The sequence below is a fragment of the Pan troglodytes genome, chromosome 1 (assembly GCF_028858775.2).
Source record: "Pan troglodytes isolate AG18354 chromosome 1, NHGRI_mPanTro3-v2.0_pri, whole genome shotgun sequence".
In the NCBI taxonomy this organism is placed as follows: domain Eukaryota; kingdom Metazoa; phylum Chordata; class Mammalia; order Primates; family Hominidae; genus Pan; species Pan troglodytes.
In genome coordinates, this window is record NC_072398.2 from 86750077 (window position 1) to 86774477 (window position 24401).

The 24401-nt window shown below is 47.7% G+C and overlaps 1 protein-coding gene across 11 annotated transcripts in view; it reads right to left on the bottom strand.

Annotated features, from left to right (window-relative positions):
* Positions 1 to 24401, bottom strand: part of NOS1AP (nitric oxide synthase 1 adaptor protein) — a 312797-nt gene that overhangs the window by 14535 nt on the left and 273861 nt on the right. For 8 of the 11 annotated variants that reach the window (XM_063795865.1, XM_016931090.4, XM_009436718.5 and 5 more), the window contains 5 exons: positions 16897 to 17063; positions 15114 to 15290; positions 11321 to 11362; positions 6702 to 6867; positions 5069 to 5221 (listed from right to left, as the gene is read on the bottom strand). In XM_063795865.1, the coding sequence (XP_063651935.1) occupies positions 5069 to 5221; positions 6702 to 6867; positions 11321 to 11362; positions 15114 to 15290; positions 16897 to 17063 (705 nt within the window). Of the gene's footprint in view, positions 1 to 1792; positions 5222 to 6701; positions 6868 to 11320; positions 11363 to 15113; positions 15291 to 16896; positions 17064 to 24401 lie in introns of those variants that run through there. The other 3 variants (XM_016931086.4, XM_016931088.4, XM_016931113.3) reach the window with 3 other exon arrangements.

The window sequence follows — 24401 nt, forward strand, 5'->3', positions numbered from 1 at the left end:
CTGTATCCTGGGTCACTGCCAGGCACTCTCTACTGGGTGCTTTTAAAATACAATCTCATTTACTTTCCATAGTAGCTTTGTGTGGTTTATACTATCCCCATTTTCTAGATGAGAATACAAAACTCAGTTCAGTTCACTTAGCCAGAAAAGAACAGAGAGCATGTGAACCCAGTTGATCTAACCTTTTCAACTTTCTCTCTAGCCTGGGCCTGACGAAGCATCAGGCCTAACACATCCTCTGCCTGAAAAATGGCTAAAAGTTCCAGCCAAAGTGACCTGGCTTTTCTAAAGTCTGTTCTGTGTGATCCCACAGCTCCTCATTCCTCAAACACTCCCTCCTTTACCAGGCTCCTCTGCCCTTTCATTTGTACTCCTTGCAGGGAAGCCTACATTCCCATGAGTCAGGACTTCTGTGCTGAGCTGTGTCATAGTGATACCATGATCCCCGCCGAGGTAGGTATGAGGAGGAGCCTGTTTTGTCCCCAATATGAACATTTCTGGAATGGGCCTATTCAGACTTCTACCAACTACATATTTCAGGCATTTAGTCATGAAGTCCGTGAAATAGTATAATCTTTTTTTTTTTTTTTTTCCTTGAGACAGGGTCTCACTCTATCATCAAGGCTGGAGCGTGCAGTGGCATGATCTCCGCTCACTGCAACCTCTGCCTCCCAGGCTGAAGCCATCCTCCCACCTCAGCCTCCCAAGTAGCTTGGACCACAGACACTCACCACCATGCGTGGCTAATTTTTATGTTTTTTTTTTTTTTTTTAGTAACGGTCTTTCCCCATGTTGCCCAGGTTGATTCAAACTCCTGAGCACAAGTGATCCACCTGCCTCGGCCTCCCAAAGTGCTGGGATTACTGGCATGAGCTGAATAATCTTGATTATACAATTACACAGTTATATTGGCAAATATCTATGATGTAGTAATTTTTCAAGCACTCAGAACTTGATGCTGGCCAGGTGTGGTGGCTCATGCCTGCAATCCCAGCACTTTGGGAGGCCAAGGTGGGAGAATTGCTTGAGCTCAAGAGTTTGAAACCAGCCCGGACAACATGGCGAAACCCGTCTCTACAAAAAATAGAAAAATTAGCTGGGTGTGGTGGCACACACCTGTAGTCCCAGCTACTCAAGAGGCTGAAGTGGGAGGATCATGGAGCCCAGGGAGGTCAGGGCTGCAGTGAGCCATGATCATGCACTCCAGCCTGGGCGACAGAGTGAGACCCTGCCTTAAAAACACCTGAAAAACAAAAAGCCCTGAAACCCAAAACCAAAAAAAACCAACTGGCTGCTACTACCCACATATTCTAATGATATTTGGAGTTTAAAAAAACCTGGGATTGGCAGAGTCGGCAAAAATGGGTGTAGACAAGTTTCCCAATCTCAGGACTACTGACATTTGGGGCTGGATGATTCTTTGTTGTGGGGGGCTGTCCTGTGCATTGTAGGATATTGATCAGTATCCCTGGCTTCACTCATTACATGCCAGTAGCTTTGTGACAACCAAAAACATTTCTGGACATTGTCAGATGTCCCCTGGTGAGGAAAAATCATGCCTAGTTAAGAACCACTGATACCTCTGATCCCGCAGGGCTGATCTATATAAAGTGCAAATGAAGCCACCATCTTCCTCTCCTCCTACAGGGAACTTGTGAATCTTTCCTCAATCCCATACCCTTGGGAACCATCTCACAGAGCTGAAGCCACTTGGCTTGGGAAGTGGGGTGGAAGTGAGGGGGAGAGAAGGAGCAGGTGGAATAGAAGCAGCAAGAAAAGACAATGGAAAAGCTTTTAGAAATAAGAAAGGTTTATTTAGCAAAAGCCACTAGACTAGTGACAACATCCAGGGAGTAAGTGCACTTACATTAACAGAATCTTTTCCCAGAGAGTTGATCCAACAGAGTTAATGACACAACAGCTTTAGGAAGTAGAGTGCTAGTGGGTAGAGGGTTAGGAGGAAGCAGTCAAGCAAAGAGTAAATAAAAGGAATACAATGCCTAAACAAGATCAGTTGAGAGAAATGAGGCTAGGAAGAGGTTTTACAGAGAGAGCATTGATATAAGCAGGAATATAAGGAATATAATTTTTAATCCCAATATACAGTCCATCCAGTGCAGAGAAATTCTTTCCTAGCTCCATAACTGTGGGAGCCTCCTGTGCACGAGAGTCTGCTGGCACCTGGGGCAGGCTGGGGCAGGCACCAATAAGGTTAGCACCCCTGGTGTCCATTTGTCCTCCATATAGGGCAGAGTAGAAGAATGAAAGAGAGGAAGGCAGAGTTGAGTTAGCAGAGCAAGAAGCAAGGAGGGAGGACAGGGTGACATCGTTGGGAAATCAGGTCTGCAATGTTCCCTTTCCTGCCCAGTTGGCCCTGATGGAGGGTCGGTGGCTGGTGATCCTTCAAGGCTCCTAGATCTGTCCTTTGTCTCCCATCTCCACACACCAAGTATGCACTGGTTTGGGTCCACTAGGGAGATGCCAATACACAAACTAGTCCTCCAGGGAGGGCCTGAACTGGGGAAAGGGTGGCGCCCAGGCAGGAAGAAACCACCATGGAACACCCCAAGGGCAGGAGTCTTGGATGGGTCCCAAAGTCAGCAACACAGATAACTAGTTTCTCCAATTCTTTAATTTCTCCATTTCCTTTCGTCTATCCAATCTCAAGTTTTTACAGGCCATTTAGAAGCAGCCTTCCTCACCCACTCCCTGGCCACATCCCACACAAGCCCTCTCCATCCACATTCCATACACCTAATCCACTGGCCTCTGGCTTTATCCTCAGCTCCGGCTTATGTCCAGAAAACAGACTTTTCACTCCTCTGGACGTTCAAAATCTTAATAATCTAAGTGGTCTTGGACTCAGGGAACCCTGGGTTAGATTTCATAAGCTAGGTAGGCTCAGCCACACTGGATTCTGACAGCTGCTCATTTAGTTTCATGGATCTCACTTTCCTGGTTCTTCCTTCTCTGTGTAACTGTACCTATTTCCAATGGCAAATTAGATCAAAACAAAACAAACAGAACCATGCCTCTCCAACTAAATGCATATTAGAAAACACAAATCTGTTGCTGATTCAAACACCCTGGAGATCCCCATTCTTTTCCGTCTGGTTACAATCCTACATATATGTACACACTTTCCCTCACACATGTATATATAAACACATGTGTACACACACACACAAAACACACACACACACACCACCCGATCCTATTTCCACTGACGCCCTGATGCACCAAGGAAGGCTAACATAAAACTGAATTTATTTCCTTTAATTTGGACTTTCTGGGCTACAAGAAAACCAACTGTGGCCATTAGAAGAGGACTGCACTTTTATTTATATACAATCTAAAGGAAAGCTAGGGTCCATGGACTCCATTTTGGGACAATCATATCCTTGCCGATTGACCCTCCAATAACACTGCAGTTTGCATCTGTACCTTGTTGTCTAGGATAAAGACTTAATTCCCCGAACATATGACTCTAGCAGGTCTCAGCAATCTCTTCAGGCATTTGAAAATCTGTTAACAGCCACTTATGGCCTTACAGGAGCAAAGGAGCTTTTCCTCATCGCCCCAGCCAGCCCGTTAAGGAGTGGTGATCCCTAGGCAAAGCCTAGATCATAAAAGATAAGACAATTGCACATGGCACTTTTTATAGGTGTGCTCAAGGCACGCACCCAGAGAGATGGGCCAAGGGTGGCAATGGCTGTGGTCCCTGACCCAAGTGGCAGTGATTCAGAAGAGTGGACAAAAACAGTCTCACAGTCTCAGCTATCAGCTTGCATTTGTTCTTTTTTTTCTCTTTTTTCTTTCTTTTTTTTTTTTTTTGCAGTAAAAACTGACCACCACTGCCCAGTGGAGGGGACAGGTTGAGAGGTAAGGCTGGGGGCTCTGGTCCTCTGGGGCTTTCAGAGAGGTAAAGTGCTGCAAAAGCTTCAGCTGGACAGGACACGGGGGAGGTGAGGGGCAATTCCCAGCTTCCATTTAGATGGGCTGGGCTACAGGCAGGAGGTAGGCAGGGCAGGACTTTCAAAACAAGAATCAGATCTAAGTGATTTGGAGCAGCAGACAAGCTGTCCTCCCCCTGGGCTCTCACACCAAGGGCCTGAACCATGTTAAAGCTTCAAGGCTCCCTTTGTAGCAACATTCAATGTCCGGCTGGAGAAAATGTTTGGATTCAGTTCCTCTAAAAGCTTATCCACTGTGACACATTCCAATTCCATGCTCACCCTACAAGGACTAGCCTGGCTTTTGCGGTCCAGAGCACTCAATCTCTACAATCTCAGCAAGGGCCTGGAGAAGGAATTCCTCCCATAAAGGTAGGGGGAGGGTTAGGCAACTCGCAGCATCGTGATATCCAGAAACAAAGTACCTGAGAAGGTACCGATGGCTTCCCTTCCTGGTCGGGACCATGGAGACGGGGAGAGTGAGGGGGTAGGGGGGCATCACGGACAAAGCGTGGGAGCCTGACGATGCAGCAGGTAGGGGCAGGTCCTCCAGCAGCCTGGCAGTCCTGGAGAGAGACCCTCTCCTGAAGCCATGGGCTCTGGAAGGCCTTACCTCCACCACCCTCTAGTCACAAGTAGGAGAGGAGCTGATTCACCTCTGGGAATCCGATTTCTTCCCCACTTTACCCTCCAAAGCAGAATCTCAATCCTTTCCTGAAACCTCACACTCTCCCGGGCCCTGGCTGGCATTCTCCTCGGCAGCGCGCATTCACTGGGCATCCCCTACCCGGGCAGCAGCCAGACACGGCCCCTCCAGCCACGCCGCCGCCTCCATCTCCTCGCCCTCGGCACCTACACGGCGATCTCATCATCCAGGCCGTCGCCCAGCTCCTGCCTCTGCAGGACATTCAGCAGGCGCGGCAGCTCCTCCTGGGACCACGAGTCGCGCTCCTCGCTCTCGTCCGTGTTGGACTCGTACTCCGAGGCGATGCCTGACTCTCGGAACTTGATGAGCTCCAGACCGCCCAGGAGCGCCTCACCCTGCGCTGGGGGCGGGGTGTCCTCGGGCGGAAGAAAGCGAAAGCACTCCAGCTTCACCAAGCAGTCGCGCCTACCTAAGGGGCTGCCCGCAGGGTGGGCAAAGTCAGCCAAGCCCGCGCCCAGCGGCGGCGAATGCAGGTCCTCTGGCTTAGGGGTCGTGGGGTCACAGAGCACGGGCAGGGCTCCGGAGCGGAAGGTGATCTCCAGCAAGCTGTCCTGGGAGCCCACTGCAGGGGAGACAAGAGGTAGCAGAGGGGCAGCGTTAGGCAAGGTTGTTGATTTGGGATGCCCGCCTTCTGCCCGCCCGTGCCCTGCAAAAGCCCTTCCCAGACCAGCTTAGCAGCACCTCTCCGGGCTTTGGGTCTCTTAACACTTCACCCTTCCTCCCGCCCCCACATAGCTCCAGACACACCTCGCTGGAGGGGAGGAGCTTTGGGACGTGGTAAAGGCGGGGACATAAGAACCATATGATGGTTCTGGTAGCCACTGAAGGCTTTGAATAGGGTTAGTGGTAGGAAAAAGGTACCAATTGAGAGAACCATGTTAGAAGCCTGTGGTAACCGTTAGTACAATCATGTAAATAAGCATTAATTAGGATAGAGCAGAGTTTCAATGAACAATGTGGAAAATCCAGAGAGGCTTCCAGAGTGGTGAAGGGCACTGGTTTCCAATCCACACCTCTGGGCTACTTTAAAAATACAGGCTCCCAGACCAGCCCTAGACAGAACGATGTAGGATCTCAGTAGGTAAGATGCATTTTTAAAAGAGCTCATGGGATGGTTTGGGGGAACCACTGGTATAGTTGGAACAAAATTTTGCAATCAGATCTAGGTTTGAATCTTGGCTCTGCTCCTTGCTAGGCCTATAACCTTGAGCTAGTTACTTAACCTCCCTGAGTCTGTTACCTCATCTGTAAAATGGCATCCCATTTTTCTGCAGCAGAACTACAGGGATTAAATGAGCTCACAGGCAAAAAATTCTATCACAGTTTCTGGCACAATATGTGATCAATGGGTATTTGCTGGTCCACAGCCCACACACACTCTGAGCATGCAAACAACCCATGGAAAGGCTCAAGAGGAAGGTGTGAAAATGTGTGGCGATCTACAGCTGCCCAGTCCAGCCCAGGGGTACTGAGTGTAGAGACAGCTTCTCAAGCAGGGGCCAGGCAACCTCTGCTATTGCCCAGCAGAGCAGTGCAGCCAGATTCCACTGCCTTATCCACTGAACAGATATACTGCCCCCAGCTTTTTCTATGTGACAGTCTTGAAATACATAGCGCAGAGTAGTAAATTAAGAAACAATTTGCTGTCTCCCACAGAGCTCACAGAGACCATGACACCCAATAGGTGCCGAGTATACTGTTTGTTGATTGCAAAAGCTCTCTGAGAAAGAAATGGGCTGCCCTAGAACACAGAGTACCTGAGCCCCTATCAAATAGAGACTGGATGAGCACATAGCAGTGACTCCGGGGACATTCAAAGTCCAGCCCTGGGCCTGGATTAGAAGGCACCCAAGATCTCCTTTGGGCATGTGATTCTGTAATTCATTAAGTATACTAATGGGGAAACAAAGCTGCCTATGTTTTCTGCTGGAATATAGGGGCAGGTCAGGGGTCCAAGAAAGCACCACCAAAAACTTAAGGAAAGTGACACTCTTTCCAGAGCCTTCACAGAGGAAGCAGGGCTGGGCAGGGCACTGGCTTACTGGCATTCTGTCCTGACAGCTTCAGTTCCAGCTCTTGCACCTGCTTGACCAGCAGGGAGATGTGCTGGAGCATGTCCTTGTTCTGCAGCAAAAGCTGATGCACGCGAGCCTGGGCCTCCAGCCGCGCCGCAGCCTCAGCAGCCAACTGGTCCTTCAGCAAGTGTACCTGCAGAGAAGAGGCAGCGGCAGAGAAGACAGGACAGAGAGAAGAGAGGGACATGAATGCACATGAGAGTCACTGGCAGATGGCCGGGACCAGAGATGCCCTCCACATTCAGTTCAAGAAGAAGCCCTTCACGGGCAGCATGGGCATCTGGGCTTATCATTCCAGAGGAGGAGCCGAAAGGAGTGGGTTCACTGGCACTGTGAAGCTGTGTGTCCTAAGGGAGGGCCATGACGCATCACTAAGGTACCCATACCAAGGGCAAGAGGCAGGAAAGAGCCATCGACCCCCTAGACCTGCCACACACACACGTGCACATATACACACACACACGCACGGTGCTCCATCCCTGCTTAGAGAACTCCTTCAGCACCTAGCATGGCATGCCATGTTGGAGGTGGAAGGGGGCACTCTTTTCTCATCCCGTCTTCTAAAAAACAAAACCAAAACTCATCTAGTGACCCACTGGCTAAGAACAGTGTCACAACGAAGCCCATATAATCTTTCTCCCTCTCCCACTCACCCAAACATAGTGAGAAATAGGAAGCACTACACATGGCTTTTTAAATTAGTGAGGCAGCTGTCATCAAGCCACTCTGTAGGCGGCAGCTTCTTTCCCTGTCTTCCCTTTTTATTTGCTATGGCAGACATCTAGGACCATGATTCATACCACATATTACCAGGACCACCTGGTAGGGGTCAAACATTTGCTGACTGATTCATGAGAGGGCCTCCTCCAACCAGCCCAGAAGGGCTGAGGTGAACAATGTGTGGCACCCTCATCAATTTCCAACCTTCTTAAGGCAGAGCAGTTGGCAGCAATGCATTCAGCATGCTTGAGGCCCAGTGGTGTCAACAGCTCTGTTCTTGGTGAGCAATACTTATGTGGAGATAAAACTCAGTGGGAGGAGACAGGGGCAACCAGACCAGGACCCTGGTTTGAAGAAACTGAGTTAGAAGGCCAATATCAGCGTTCACACATATGTGATTCTTGTGCAAAGAAGTGAATAAAGAGTTCTGCAGGGAGCATTTCAGAAGGCCCCTGAAGAAAGGGAACTAACGAATTTTTATGGCCTGGACCAATGTAGCTTATGGGGAAAAGGGTGCTCTTGTACCAAAACCATGGTGTGGGTAAAGACAGAGCCAGGTGAGTGGGGGCAGGAGAGGTGGGACGAGGATGCAGGAAGATGGATGGGGAGTCAAAAGCATTAGCTGATTCCCTTGCTCAGAAAACAAGTGCTCAAATTTCTGAAGAGGAGTTTGCTCCAAAGAGATTCACATTTTTTTAGGGAGTAAAGGGCAGTGCTACCTCACAGTCGGCCACCCTTGGCCAAGTGACTTGCTGGCCCAGGGTGTGCCCCTCCCAGCAACCAGCACTCAGAGAATTACACTTGTGGATACCGTGGCTGCCTCCCTCTTGCCCAGATTGGAGGCCCTGACCTTGCCGTTGACCCTATTTCTGATTGAGTGGAGCCACAGGGGCATAATGCCTAAGGAATTTAAACTAAATCTGTCCTCCATAAAGCTGCTAAGGACAGAACTGATATTTTGGTCAAGAAGTCAGACTCATTTTTTCGTCTCATATTAATTGAGAGAAGATCTGGGGAGGGGTGAGAACAGGTGTGATACAGTGAAATACATGTTTGGTCTTCATCCCTGTTTCCTGACATATAGCTCCCCAAACCCTTGAGATCTCCAGAGTGGTAAGAGTGTTTTTTGTATGCTTATTAGATGATTAGTGGTTGGGGAACCCCTGGAAGCTTCGGGATGGGGGCTGCTCACAGGACAGACCAAGGTATGATTAGAGGATTGGATTTTTCAGTCCCACGCCCCAACCTCCAGGAGATGAGGGGCTAAAAGTTAAACTAATCACCAGTGGCCAATGATGTAATCAATCATGCCTACATAATAAAGCCTCCATTAAAAACTCAAAAGGACTGGGTTTGGGGAGCTGCTGGGCAGCTGAACATTTGGAGGTTCCTGGAGGGTGGTGCACGTTGGGAGGGCATGGGAGCTCTGCCGCCCTTCCCACAGACCCTGCCCTATGCATCTCTTCCATCTGGTGTTCATTGGTATCCCTTATAATATCCTTTAAAATAAACCAGTAAATGTAGGTATTTTCCTGAGTTCTGTCAGTTGCTCTAGCAAATCAGTTGAGTCCAAGGAGAGGGTAGTGGGAACACCAATTTATAGCCACTTGGTCAGAGGTGTAGGTGACAAACTATTACTTGTGATTGGTGTCTGAAATGGGGGAAAGTCTTGTGGGATTGAGCCCTCAAACTGTGGGATCTGATGCTGTTTCCAGGTAGATAGTATCAGAATCAAACTGAGTTAGAGGACACTGTGTGTCCTCTGCAGAACTGCTTGCTTGCTTGGTGTGTGGGAAAAAGCCCCATACATTTTGTCATAGAAGTATGTTGTGACAGTATAGCAGGAAGAAACTGAGTTTGTTTCTTCCTATATCCACTCAACAGGGAAAGAAATGTCAATAATATTGTAATCTGGATGTCAGATGGTGGGTGGCTATTAAGGTTTTCTCCTCTTTGGAAAGGGAGGCATGGAGAAATTTCAGCTGGGGGTCCCCCAAATCTATTTGGTTCTAAGGAACAGGACAACTGCTATGGAAAGCCCACAGATAAGCCTCAGAGAAGGGTAAGCTTAATCTTGCACTTATGAGTACTGTTACTTATCCCAACAAAGAGTGTCATCGAAAGGAACCTACTGAGCAAATAAAATTACTAAATTATTCATCTTCCATTTTCTTTGGAACCAAACCAACCAGAGAGAAATGTGGAACAAAGTCTTTCAGCGGATATAAACAAAGACAGTAGAGAATCCTGCATACCTCTAACTGGCACTTATTGAGGGCTCTCTGCACACATACTGCAGAGTCAGTTTCGTTTCTTTTCTTTTCTTTCTTTCTTTTTTTTTTTTTTTTGAGACTCACTCTGTCACCCAGGCTGGAGTGCAGTGGAATGATCTCAGTTCACTGCAACCTCTGCCTCCTGGGTTCAAGCGATTCTCCTGCCTCATCCTCCCAAACAGCTGGAATTACTGGCGCCCGCCACCACACCTAGCTAATTTTTGTATTTTTAGTAGAGACGGGGTTTCCCCATGTTGGCCCGGCTGGTCTCTAACTCCTGACCTCAAGTGATCCACCTGCCTCGGCCTCCCAAAGTGCTGGGACTACAGGTGTGAGCCACCGTGCCCAGCCCAGAGTCAGTTTCCTGCTTTCCAGTCTCAACATCCCAACAGGACAGGCCATTTGAATGCACCAGACCAGGAGCTGGAGTTCTTGTCTGTTGGGTACTCCCTAGGCAGTTGTAGACAACTCACTTCTCTCTGGACCTCAGTTTCTCCATCTGTCAACTGAGAGGACTGGCTTGAGGCTGAGACAGTTGATAATTCTACATCCAGGTTGACGTTGTGGTCAGTACTAGAGGCAATTTGTTAATGGCTCATTGAAGAAAACTCTCAGTTCCCCATTGTGAAGTCAGAATTAGAATTGAGGGTGAAGGAAAAGTCCCCTCTTACAGAAGCCAGGAAAAAAATTGAAAGCTTTTTTTGCAGGTACCCAAGTTCCATGGTGGAGTACCAGCAATACCTAGAAGAAGACCCTTGTCTCAAATGCTTCCCATCGCAGATCCATTGGCACCAAGTGCCATGAGAAAGTGCTCCTTGTACCAGATTAAATAAGAGTTTTACCTCTGTAAACCCAGTTACACTACTTCAGGTATTTTCAAGTCCTGTGAATATGTGAGCACTCACTGCTGCTACTGCCTGAGCCAGCACTAATGAGCCCTCTGCTTCTGCAGCTGTCAAAAGTGGTACTGGGCATAAGGCTCAAACCTCAAGCTGTGGCAGGCTGTGCTGCAGGAGAGCCCAAACCAGGCCACACTGAGACAAAATAGCCTGGACTTCTTTTAACTTTGAGGCGCAGCGTTTTATAACTATGTAGGCTCGAACCTGAAGCACTGAAACGAGGCAGCGTTACGTGAAACCTTGGTTTGGGCAGTCTGCTACAGCCCTCTGTGCTTTGTTTCCCCATTCATACAACAGGGGCAGAGAGCACCACCTCCTCCCCACCAGATGGGATTTTTTTTGTATTTAGCACGCTTTTCTTTCAAAGAATTAAGCCCCTTTTGTAAAAGTAGACCATATTTCTTTCTGGAAAGGTACAAATTAGTGTCTCCTTTGCAGAACTGTGTTGTCTTTGGCAATGAATGTTGTACTTACATACTAAGTCAGTGATGTGGCACAGAGTGATGTGACACTACGGCCATGTCCCGAGTGCCAGGGCTCAGATGTCCAGCTCTGCACTCTGGCCTCATCATGACACACAAAAGTTCAGCCCTGCACCCTCCAGCTCTACACTGCTTTCCCAAACTCTGAAACCCACCCTCAACCCACCCAGCCACACCAGACCATTGGCGCCCTCACTCTCCAGCTTACTTGCCTGGACTCCAGCTCCTCCATCAGAAGTGAGGGCAGGGCCAGGCTGAAGTTAGGGAGTAGCAGGCACATGGAAATGGCAGTGGAGAGAACCAGAGCAATTTGCCCCACCACACACTGGACACAGAAGCAGAGGCAGGCGCCACTGTCTCAGCATGCACATGGCAGGGACTTGGGCAGTGCACGCCAGGGTGCTGGGGACTGGGAGAAGCCACAGGGACAGATGCTAAATAGAGGGCCTGGGGTGGGGATGCGGAGTTTTGTTAGCACTGTTCCTCTAACTACAGCATACATGATTGCGAAGCATAAATAACCAATTCCTTGTTCCTGAACAAACAGAAGTGGCAGCAGGTAGAGGAGAAATCTTTAAATAGCAATACTGAACTGTACTAACACTTTCCTCATGAAAAAGGCCGGGAATTGGCAAACTGTGAATAGACCTGGCCTACTTAACACTTGCCAATCAGCCACAGTGCCCAGATCAGTTCTGAGACTATGTTGGCCCAGCCCATGGCCATGCAGGTGCCAGCTACATCCCAGCTTCGCTTCGAGGCTTAGCTATACTCTCATTCACACCCTTGAACTTCTGGTCCACCTAAAAGCAGGAAGCTAGTGCAGCCAGGCAAGCCTCATGCTGGGTCGGAAGAGTGGTCAGAGGGACTTGGGTATTCACTATTTACCCACTGAGGTCTAACCCGGAAATACTTAAGAGTTGGTTGAATACCACCCTTTGCCCATATACCTTTAAGGTCAGGGCAGGCCCCTTTGAGACCAGCTCAGAACCAATTTAGGGTGAGGCTGGGAGAGGTCTTGCGGTCTTAGACCAAATCAGGACACTGTGAAGGAAACCTAAGCCTGGTCCCCATGGCAACAGCAGAACTAGACTGGTCTGTGGGAAGAAATGGGGGTGGTGGAGGGGGGGGGACATAAATAGTGCAACAAGTGACATCAAGGGTACACTTGTCTGCAAGAAACTGTCTTTTTCCTTAGATTTTTATCCAGGAACAATATAGGAGGATTTGGATGCTCTCCGAGAGAAGGAAACTATTCCCACCTGAAAGGCTGAGGTCACAGTTTTACTCATTGGAATTCTGGGAACTGCTGGTAGTTTAATAAAGACAGACAGAAGCCTTGCAGTTTGGTGGCAATAGAGTCTGACAGAACAAGTAAGAGCTGACCTCGTGCTGGAAACTGAAATCAGCCCCATCCACGTAGAGAAACCAAACTTGCTATACTTGGTCTATTTCAAATGTGTGAAAGATGCCAAGAAGACCCACCTATTAATCCAGCTACATCTTACGTAATTGTTTTTACCCAAGGATATAGACACTAATAAAAAAGCCCTTGAATTAAACACTACAAAGAAAGTGGAAGAATGAACAGTGTGCAGAGAAACCCCTAACTGAAGGTCAGCTTAGGACTGAATCCATCTGCAGGACAGGAGAGCTGAAAGCCAGCTGAAATGTACAATATCCCTGCTGTGGTCCTGGACAGCAAAAGCAAGATGCGAACAGAAGGAAGGTAGTCAGAGACAGATGGGCATGGCAGACAGAGGTACAGGAGCATGTTCAAGAACCTATCAGATGACCCCAACATCCTGTCCTATCTGATGATTTTGGAAGCCTAAGACTCTCCCTAAAGTCATCTCACAAATGTGGGACACAGATGCACTATGGTGGCCTTTTGATCACCACACTGCTTGTATTGAGAGTCAAGCAGGGCAACTATATTCAACAGATTCCAAGTGAGTGAGAGGATAAGGGTGCTCAGCCTGTGGACATGTGGAACCGAGAGAGGCTCATGAAGCAAATCCCTAATACCACACCTTTTCCTTCCCCTAGATTCATTGTCTTCTAGGAGAGACGCAATTAAAACAAGGCCAGGGCAGGATTTCCCATGGAGACTGACAATTGATTCTATACCAGAAAACCACTCTTAAGGTTTCATCCTGACTGTGGTAGACCTGTGATAAGTTACATGTCTTGTTGCTTTGGAGACTGAATGCTTCCTTCCACCGCCACAACACTATTGTGTGGATTACACATTTGCAAATAGTTTCTCTCTAGTACTTAGCAGTGACTTCGAATTCAAATGCCTCCCTGATAAAATCATATCATGAATATGCATCAAGCCCACTCTTAGATAAATAATAATTACTTGGCAATTGATACGCTGCAAAATAAAAGTATTATGTTCTGTATTCAATGGGAAACTTGTGGAAATGAAATGAGTCTGAGAATGGACCCGTGCTGCAGCGCTTAGTCTTTGTGCTCCTGTCAACTGTCACACTAGGGAGGGGATTCTCAGACTGCTGTGCCATCATTAACTACAGGAGATGGATTCTTTTATTTGACAAAGAGAAATGATTTTTTTTCTCCAAATATAAGAAGTCATTAATGACATTCTCCCTCTCTGTTGCTGTTTTGGGAACACCTGCAAATCCTCCTAGCATCACGAGATATCCTTTTGTTTCATGGTAAGACTTTTTAAAAAGACTCCAATAACTTGAGAGCTGTGTCCCATTGACTCTACTCTCCTGAAACCTGGCTGCAAAAGTCATCCATGAGCCTTGCATCTCAGGCCCAGGTCAGGAGAGACCATGTTACAAGAAGGTCTTCTTCAAACCCTGAGTCATAGCAGATCCTGTTATGGCCAGGACGCCGGATGCCTCCTCAAGGTGGAAAGGTGGAAAGGATATCTCTGGCTGGATGATTCAGTCCACTCAAGAGCCAGGACAAGAGTAAGCAGACGACATAACAGAGAGCAATAAGTGCTCCCTGGAGAAGTCTGCTCCCCGCCATTCTAGAATGCAGAAAACCTAAGTGGTCAACACTCCGGTCAAGCAGATTTAGAATGTTGATGCAGGCTGCCTTTCCAGATCCTTTACTAATTCTCCCAAGCCCCAACTGCCCCCTCTCCTAAGATGTTCATGCACTCATCAGGCCCTGACCCTGCCTCTCGCCTCAGGATTCAGTCTTGGGTATGAATGAATGTCTTCACCATTCCCTGAGTGCCGGTGGTAGAGAGGGAGCTCAGACTTCCCAAGAAAGATGTGGACTACAGCGCCCTCTATAGAAAGCAAACAAGAGGAATCCCTGCTGAAAGCAGCAAGGGAAATCAGCTCACCCTCCCCTACAATGTAGCAGCCCCTGAACAAGTTTTTTGGGGTACAAACACCACCTTGATTCTGAGATCTAAGCCAATTCTTTTCATTATGGCTCAAATAATACACCTAAATTCCTGTAAGTTAAATCCTACAATAATGAATTCCAATCAAATACTGCCTGGAATAAGTAGATCGTAAAGAAGGCTGGGAAACCTGTTACAGACACGGAGACTGGGATGCTAGGGTAGTAATCTTTTTACAACAGTGTTTGGCACAAATTCATACTTTAAGCTGTTTTAAGAGTGGTATCATAAAGCCACAACTGTTCTGACTCCAAAGGCATCACTTTCCACCCCAAACATCAGGAAAGTAAGGCAGGAAAGGAAGGGTGGAATTGTGTGCATCTTTTCCCTTGGTCAGTTCAAGTCATTAACAACATTCAGCCAAGCCAGCCAAGCCCAGCTCAGAGCAGGGGATACATGGGAAACCAAAATGTGCCTCTCCATTTCAACTGCATCCCCCATCTATCCCCCTCCCGCTGCCCCCACTCCCGAACAAGCAATGATCCAATAGCATGAGCGATTCCTTATGACTCCCTAGATTTTAAATCTGCCCTGAGCCCCTTGCTAGGGAAGGTGCATCAAGCCCATGAGAGTGGAGCCTGCGAAGTAGGGAGGAGGCTGAGGAGAACCTGGGCCACAGCCACTTGTGTCTGCTGCTGCTGCTGCTGGAGGAGCTGCTGGAGGAGCTGCATCTGGTGGTGAGTGGACAGCGGTGTCTCTGTGCCCAGTCCTGGAGGCTTCGAGGAAGAAGAAGGGAGCAGCATCCTGGGTGAGGCTGTCAGCATGGGCTCCTGGGGGTGCGAAACCTGGAGGAGAAGGAGAAGACAGGACATGACATGTGGCAGGAGCCATCTTGAGGGGCCTCCCTCTCTTTGGCATGCACTCAGGAGGAGCAAATTGGCACACTTACAACCCATGAGCTGACAGCACTATATCTTCAATGGAAATGGGAGTAGAGGCACAGAAAGGAAATGGTGTAGCTGCCTGGGCTGATACCACACAGTCAGAAAATTGTAGGGGGACTAGGGGAACACCTCGGTAACTGACCCCGATGGGAGACTGATAGCTGATACTGCTCCATCTCTTGCCCACCACTTCCAGTGATACCCTGTCACTGAGTTCCTTGAGGTTCTAGACTTAGAAGAATCTATTTTAGGAAAACGTAGCTTCCGTCCACCCTACCATGATAACAGGAAGGAGACAGCTTCAATCCTCTACTCTGCTGTGTCCTTAGGGCTCCCTCCTCCAGGGTCTGAGATGTTCCTTCTCCCTCGTTGGGAGAAGTGTGGAGTTGGGTCCTGGAGGAAGGGGCCATGTGAGGGGGCTACCTCCTGCCCTCCACTGCCTCTGGTGAGAACCATCGGCAAAGAAGTTTGGATCCTAAAATATATAATGATCTGGAGAGATCCTCTTAGATGAAAGAAGTTCCTGTGTCCTTCCCTCCTTTCCTTCTGTCTTCCTCTCCTGTGGACATTTTTACCAAGATGGCTTCTACGATTCATAGAATTCCATGGCAGGGAAAGACATTTTGTTTCCGGCAGTTCCGCTGTGGGGACTTCTTCAGACATACACAAGGAAGGCCCCCAGTGACACAGGGCTGTTTCCACTTGTAGAGGACAAACTGGTTCCAAAGGAAACGTCAGGCAGCTAGTTTAGAACTGAACTGCCCTCCAAACCTCCATGTGAGATAAGATATGAATGTTAAAGAGAGAGAGGTGCCATGATATAAACTGCCTGGGAATCTAAGGGTAGAGCTATTGGTCAGTAATTTTGCTTCTGGGTTTAAAACATTTTTAATTAGGTTTGGCTTCAGGTTGGAATTTGATCTCAAGTTCTTAGTTTCTTAATTGGATCACATTAGGAACCCCCAGATGCCACAGTCATCTCACCTATATGATGTTAGGTTAGAGCTGATGAAGACTAAGGTGGTCTCTCAGTTTCTAACATCCAGTGGGCCAACTTCCAGACTCCAAAGTGCTATCCACAGGAATTACCAAAGGTATACCACCGCTACTGCAGGCAGAGTGGGCCCAAACTGACTTTGCTCTACTAGCTAAGTCACAGGGGAGTCTGTGTGTGTGTGTGCCAGAGTGAGCCTTGCAAAATACTGTGCAAAGATGAGACGCTGTTAAGGGAAGAGGGTGCCAGGGAGTAGGAGACCAAATATTGGTGGGATTTGGGGAGGGCGATGTGTGTCAGGAATCAGCTCCACAGCATCCTGGCCTGCAGCAGCATCTAGTGTTCAGACCCTCTGGAAGTCAGACCCTCTGAAAGGCAGTGAAGCGTGCTCTGGCACCGCCACTGTGCCATGGAGTGCCTCACTCGGAAGCTGAGCTGGCAGGGGCTAGGAAGCGACTGATGACCTGAGGGCACACGTGTGCAGATCACACAGATGGGCCATCTCTTGCCTACCTTGGAGCCTGTGTGAGAGCCTCCTTCCTTCCCTACAGCATCTAGATCAGTCACACCTCGGCTGAATTCCAGGACATCATTCCCTGGAAGTGGGACCTCCACCGCGTCGATGTCAGTCTCCTCTGCAGTGGCCGTGGAGGCCCTCTCGGCTCCAGTGAGCTGGCGGCCTGCAGGGACAACACGGGAGGGAGGGAAGAGAATGAAAACACCAAGAACAAAGTCCTCCTTTCCTAATACTTTAGCTTTCAGGCATGTTGAGCCTAGGGATGCCACTGGCTTTGTAACATTTTCACACATCTTTCCACACAAGTACGTTAAAGTGCATTTCCAGCCCAGTAAGATGTTCTCATCTTAGTATCTTTTCAAAGTCCAGAAAAAAAGGCAATACTTCCTCAAGCCTGGATGTAAAAGTTTTGCCAGGTTCACAGGAATATATTGACAAGGTACACTGGAAGAAGGGGATGCTGATCATCTCCATGTCATCGCAGCTCAGGAACGGAAGCAGTCAAGGGAAAGGGCCCTGGCCCGGGGGTCCAGAAATGAGGAGGTTGGGCCTCCAATAAACTGCTGGACAAGAAGCAAATCACCTCACTCTCTGGGCCCTGTTTCTTTAACTACAGAATTAGAGGCTCAGTTAGATGGACAGGTAGGGTCCCATGACTGAGAAATAAGGCAGGGAGATGTAAGGCTGCATTTTAACACAGTATCAATCTCCCAGCCCTCAGAGCCTGATTCTCTCACCAACAGCAGAAGCCAGGAAGAGGCCTGCAGGAAGTGGCACGGGGAGGAGGAGAGAGATGGGGTGGCTGCTTTTCCATGCTTCCTTATCTAATTTTTCTACTTCCCACATTTCTTCCTTTCCACTGAAGACAATGGCCATGTCTTTACTTAATATTTAACCACAGGCACAGCATACTGCTTAATACCAATGTATGAAAGCCCTGCTGTTTCTTACTTATCTTCCTTCCTTGATCCTATTTCTGGGATTCTGTAAAAACATCTGACAACTCCTGGGCATTTCATAGGAAATATTTTCATTTTCTATATTTGCAATTAGGTTAATTACTGCCGTCTTTAAATAAGATTTCTCATGAGTTTTCAGAGACCACGCACCAATTATAAAATGGAACAGGTGGATGTAAAGCAGGAGACACAGAGCTGATGCTCCAGTGCTGAAGCTAGCCCAGGCAACCAGGCCTTGGCCATTTGAGTGCTTGCCTTGTAGAACAAATTGTTCTAAGAAGTTTTCCTATGCAAACCTACACAAGTCATCAAGGGAAACAAGCCTGGCATTTAGAAAGTAAACAGTGGGCTTGGTTTTCTTCCTGGCTACTCCAGGAGCTGAGGAGACAGTCCTGTGGAGGGCTGCAAAGGTGTTTAACAGAAAAGATGGTTCTGACTGCAGCTAGTGGGGGCAGGGAAGGGGAAGCTCTTCTGCCCCTTGGTCAGCCAGTAGGCGGGGAGCACAGGGAGCAGCCTGCTTTCTACCACACCCTGCACCTGGAAGTGACCGTCTTGATGGCTGGGTGCTTAGCCTGAGAGATAGAGGGTCGGTAGGTGGGTGGTGCTGGGAACTAAGCGTTTGGTTCTCCATGCCTGTACAGGAAAAAGCAGGGTGAAATTTCTATCAGTGATCAGGAGAAGCTGGGCTACTGCAGTGCTCTGTGCACTTAGCACATGATATTGGATGTGCCTGGCCATCAGCCTTCCCTTACAGACTTGAGGCCAGGCTGTGTCTCATTCATGTTTCCTAAAAATGTTTCTCTGGCACAGAGAAAGTGTTCCATAAATACTGACAAAGTAAGTAATGTAGTGACAGGGTAGCAAAACAGGAGAACAGGCTGCAGGAGAAGGCTGCTTATCTACTTCCCATCCCTGGAGATCCTAATAACAAGAACTAAGAAGCCCCAGACACAGAGGGTTTGGACAGGGCCTCGCCAGAAGCCCAGGTGGAATCAGAAAATTTGTCAGGTTTGGCCGGGTGCGGGGGCAGGGGCAGAGAGGCACAGAGGCAGGAAGTCCACGGCATGTCAGGCAATGCAAGTGGTCCCGTAGGGAGGGACCTGACCAGGACGAGTCAGCATTTTATCTTGAGGGACTGAAAGCAAGTAATACCAAAACATTTTCATCCTTCAAAATTTCACTCTAGATATAGTATGGAGGATAGATCCAGCAGCAATGAGAGAAAGTGATACTCTAGGTGGAAAATATGAGGGCTTGAGTGAAGACAATGGCGATAACATGGAGAAGAGATGGATTTGAAGGATCGTCAGGGGGCAGAAAGCACAGGGTTTGCTTGTCTGTGGTGGGGGCGGGGGTGGGGATATGTGCAGGATGAGTTTTAAAATATCTGATTCAGGTGACTGAATGGAGAATGGCATCCTATAGGAAAAATCCAGGAGAAGCAGGATTGCAGGTAAGAAGATGAGTTCAGTTTTAAACCTGTTGACATTGTAAGAGTCTGTGTAACAGTCAAGTAGGGATACCTATTAGGCTGTTGGGTATGTTATGGACTGAATGTTGGTGTTCATATGTGGAAGCCTTAGCTCCCAATGTAATAGCACTTGGAGATGAGCTTTTGGGAGGTAATTAGATCATGAGAATGCAGTCCTCATGATGGGATTCATGCCCTTATAAGAAGCGATGTAGGAGATCCCTCTCTTTCCACCCTGTGAGGACACAGCAAAAAGGCAGCTGTTTGCGAACCAGAAGAGAGTTCTCACCAGGAACCAAATTGGCTGTCACGTTAATCTTGGACTTCTCAGCCTCCAAAACTGTCAGAAATAAATGTTGTTTAAGCCATCCAATCTACTGCATTTTATTATGGCAGGCTGTGTAGATTACTATAGTGCATGAATGGAAAGTTCAGGAAAAAGGCCTGGCCTAAAGATAAACTTTAGTTGAAATCATGGAATGTCAGAAAAAAAAAAAAAAATACCAGGGGCAAGTCCAGGAGAAATTCCAACACTTAAGGGGTAGGTAGAAGAGGAGCCTGCAGGCCAGGCGCGGTGGCTCACGCCTATAATTCCAGCACTTTGGGAGGCCGAGGTGGGTGGGTCACCTGAGCTCAGGAGTTTGGGACAAGCCTGGCCAACATGGTGAAACCCCATCTCTACTAAAATACAAAAATTAGCTGGGCATGGTGGTGCATGCCTGTAATCTCAGCTGCTTGGGAGGCTGAAACAGGAGAATTGCGTGAACCCAGGAGGCGGAGGTTGCAGTCAGCTGAGATCATGCCACTGCACTCCAGCCTGGGCAATAGAGTGAGATTCTGTCTTGAGAAAAAAAAAAAGAGGAAGAAGAAGCAGAGCCTACAAAGCATGCTGAAAAGCAGCTAGCAGAGTCAAGAGGGAAGGAGTGTGGGGTGGGGGTGCCCCAGAAGCTGCAAAGGTGCACTTCATTCCCGGGGCTGAGCACTACAGAGAAAGGTGGCCCTTAGGAACCCCTGCCTGGTAACTTCAGGAAGGGCCGGCAGGGCAGCAGACACCAGATTACTGGAGGTTGAAAAGATATCAAGAGTGGACAGAAAGACTGGGAGAAAATAAGAAAATAGACAGTGAGTACAGACAAGCTGTGCAAGAAGCCTGGCTACCAAGGAAAGGAGAGAGGTAAGGTCGTAGGTCGGAGGGAGACATAGGGACAAGGAAGGCTTAATTTTGCTCAGCTTTTAAGATAAGAAAGACCCGACCTTATCTATCTGCAGTTGGGCGAAGAAGGGAAAGTCAGCAATAGCAGATAATTTGGGTGAAGATTCAGGAGCATGAGATAACCAGTTGCTCAAAGTTCCAGAGGAGGCGAGATGGAGGTGGAATGCAGAGGCAGGTGACAGGAGAAGGTCACTGTCCACTGAAACAGAAGCTGGGGACAAGCAGGGCTGCTGAATGGTGAAGTAGCCCTGGCGAGCTTGGGGATCACAAATGTGTAATCGGTCTGTGGGTGGCAGTTTTCTCTAGTGCTGTTCAGTGTCATAGGGCAAAAATGAAAAAATACTCCTGAGTTAATGTAGAATTGGGGTTTAGCCAGGTTGGTACAGTCAAATGAGTAAGGAGTTACAAGCTCAGTCTCAAAGTGCTTGAAATGGCCACTTTTTGCCTTGAAACTGCAACAATAACAGCTTAAACTTAAACAGCACTTAGTATGCTTCAGGCACTGCACTAGTTTTATGTGTATGGGCTGAGTATCTCTATCTGAAATGCTTAGGACTACAGGTGTTTCAGATGTTAGAGTTGCCTATTTGCATATATATGAGATATCTTAGAGATGGGACCCATGTCTAAACATGAAATCCATTTATGTTTCATATGTACCTTATATAGCCAAAGGTAATTTTATATAATTTTGTGCATGAAACAACATTTGTGTACAAGAAACCATCAGAAAGCAAAGGTATCAAGAGTGGAATTTTCCACTTGTGGTGTCATGTCGGTGCTCAAAAAGTTACTGATCTTGGAGCATTTCAGATTTTGGATTTTCAGATTAAGGATGCTCAACCTGTATTAACTGATTTATCATCATAACTAAGAGGTAGTTACCAGGAATTGGGGGGAAGGGAGAGATGTAGGTCAAAGGATACAAAGTTGCAGGTATGTAGGATGAATAAGGCCAGAACTCTAATGTATGACACGAGGATTCTAGTTAATAATATCATATTCACAATCTTTGCTAAGAGAGTAGATGTTAGGTGCTTTTCTCACATTAAATTAAAAAAGTTTTATTTTCAAAAAAGGTCTATTTTGCCAAAAGGCTCCAAGCCCTTTCCCATGTTGGACTGTCTGCAGCTGGGGGAGGAGGGTCACCTCCAGGGGAACAGGGTCTCACCCAGGAAACCCTCTCCAGAAGGAGTCAGAGAAGCAGTATAGGGCACAACAGGGCAAGTGCCACAGGGGCAGTGGCCCCACCTGGCTTGGAGTCCCAGGGATGGCCAAGGGCAGCTGCTGCGAAATGATACAAAAGACAAAACTCCCCCAGGGAGGGAACAGTAGTAAGAACAGGGAAGAAAGAAAGACAGGCACAAAGAGGGAGAGAGGGAAGAGGCACACAATGAAAGTGAGCAACATCATTGAAAGCACCGCTGAAAACGATGAAAAGACATGACAAGACAGCACTTTCCAGCTCCTCAGAGCAAACATGTTTTTTCTGCACAATGGAGGGCCTGCTGACGTGTCAGGTGGGGCAGCTCCACTGGAAAGATAAACATTGCACTAAATGAAAAGCTCCCAAACATGAAAGTGAGATTCTCGTAAAAAAAACAACAGCCAACAGTTCAACTCTGGGCGCTCAAGGTGTGCCATTAGGCAACAATCTTAGTAGAGTCAAAAATGCTCTGGGAGAAGCATTTACAGTAAGAAGAAACACATTCCTAGCAGTTTATAGACAGTGAAAACGTGTGTGGGGCTGTAAAAAGGAAGTGACTAATGGGCTAGGCAGTAAACAGCCTTCCTTGATAAGAAAACATTTCCAATCCCAGAACCAAATGCTAATTCCAAATGCTCAGACTCAAAGTATGGTTTGGCTTCATGGCCTCGGCACTACACAATAACCAGAGGGCGTCCAGTTAATCATTTCACTTGGACCCGTCATAAAATCAGTACTGGAGAGGCCTTGTCTAGCTCCCTCACTGTACAGATGAGGTCATGTATTCTGGAGTCTGCATTGGAAAACTTAATAAACAGTGGGTACTTATAACATTAGAAAACTCGATAAACAGTGGGTACTTACGGAGAGCATATTATATGCTAGGCATTATGCTGCTTTACATACATTCTCTCACAATACCAGACAGATGAGAAAACGAAGCTCCAGAGAGAGCATGAAATTTGCTGAGGATTAGCCAGCTGAAAGGTGGTAGAGTCAGGATTCAAGTCCCAGTGGTTCCAGTGCTGGAACCCAAACCCTCAGTGGCTCCTCTAGCCCATGGCTCCAACTCTCTCTCCATCATGCCATTCTGTCTCTTCATTTCTGTGGTTGTTAATTTTATGTGTCAACTGGGCTAGGCCACTACCATACCAAGGTATTCTAGATGTTGCTGTGAAGGTATTTTTTTAAGTGAGATTAACATTTAAATCAGTAGACTCTGAGCCAAGCCGATTACTCCCCCATAAGGTGGGAAGACCTCATCCAATCAGTTGAAGGTCTTTTTTTTTTTTTTCCCCCTTTTTTGGAGTTGGAGTTTCGCTCTTGTTGCCCAGGCTGGAGTGTAATGGTGCGATCTCGGCTCACCACAACCTCCACCTCCTGGGTTCAAGCAATTCTCCTACCTCAGCCTCCCCAGTAGCTGGGATTACAGGCATGCGCCACCACACCCAGCTAATTTTTTGTATTTTTAGTAGAGACGGGGTTTCTTCATGTTGGTCAGGCTGGTCTTGAACTCCCGACCTCAGGTGATCTGCCCGCCTTGGCCTCCCAAAGTGCTGGGATTACAGGCATGAGCCACTGTGCCCGGCAAAGTTGAAGGTCTTAATAGAGCAAAGGCCGACCCACCTGGAGGAAGAGAGAATTCTGCCATATAGGCCCATGAGCCATCTCTGTCTTTCTCTTTCTTTATATGTCCCTAACACAATTTCCATCACCCCACAGGCCCTCTCCTCACCTACACGAGCAGGGGAGAGCCCTTGCTGCCTCCCTTTATATTATTTAACACATCCAGCCCATGCTTGATCTCCTTGCAGAGACTCAGCGCTCTGTTGGACATCTTAAACCTTGAAGAAACTATCCTGGGCCTGATGGGCTTTTTTAGAATGGACCCAGGCGTTTCTTCACACAGAATATCAATTCCATTTTTCTTAGGAAGAGTGGCATACAGAAGCCAAGCAGCTGAGGTCTCACGTATAGTAATGTGATTTGGGAAAACTATCTCCAAAAAGGTAATAGAAATGAGAGAGAAACATAGCTGGTATGCCTGTTATTTCCAAGCTGACCATCTGTTACAGTCAAGGAGTGTGACCACACTGGCCTCTATTTGTACTCATGGTCACTGTCACCACCTTCTCATCAATACTCTGCTCAGCCTCCCAGTCTCACCTCATTTCTACCTGCTCCCCTGACACCAAGTGTCATCATTCCTCATCAAAAGGGGCTGCTTAAAAGTTGAAATCTCTGTTCATTTTGGCATACAGTAAGCATTTAACAAGCACTTGTTGACAATGACTAAAACATCTGTACTCCTTGCCACACTCACTGGCTCTGTTTGCCAGTTTATTCAACAAGTCTTTACTGTGCTAGGAAGTCCCTACCCTCCCAGAGCTCACACTCCACTAAAGACAGAGGACGCTATGCTATATGTCTGGTACACAGTGGACTAAATGTTAATGTTAACGGCATCAGCCAGGAGTGAAGGAAACACAGGAACCCAGAAAATTTTCTGAACGAGAGTGGGAGCTGAAAATCAGGCTTCCCAGAAGACAGTGCTGGGCTTGAAGGATGAGTAAGATGTCTGCATGGAGGTGAAGGCAGGGACCCATGGCAGAGGGAACAGCGTTGACTGTGGCTGAAAAGTCCATGATACT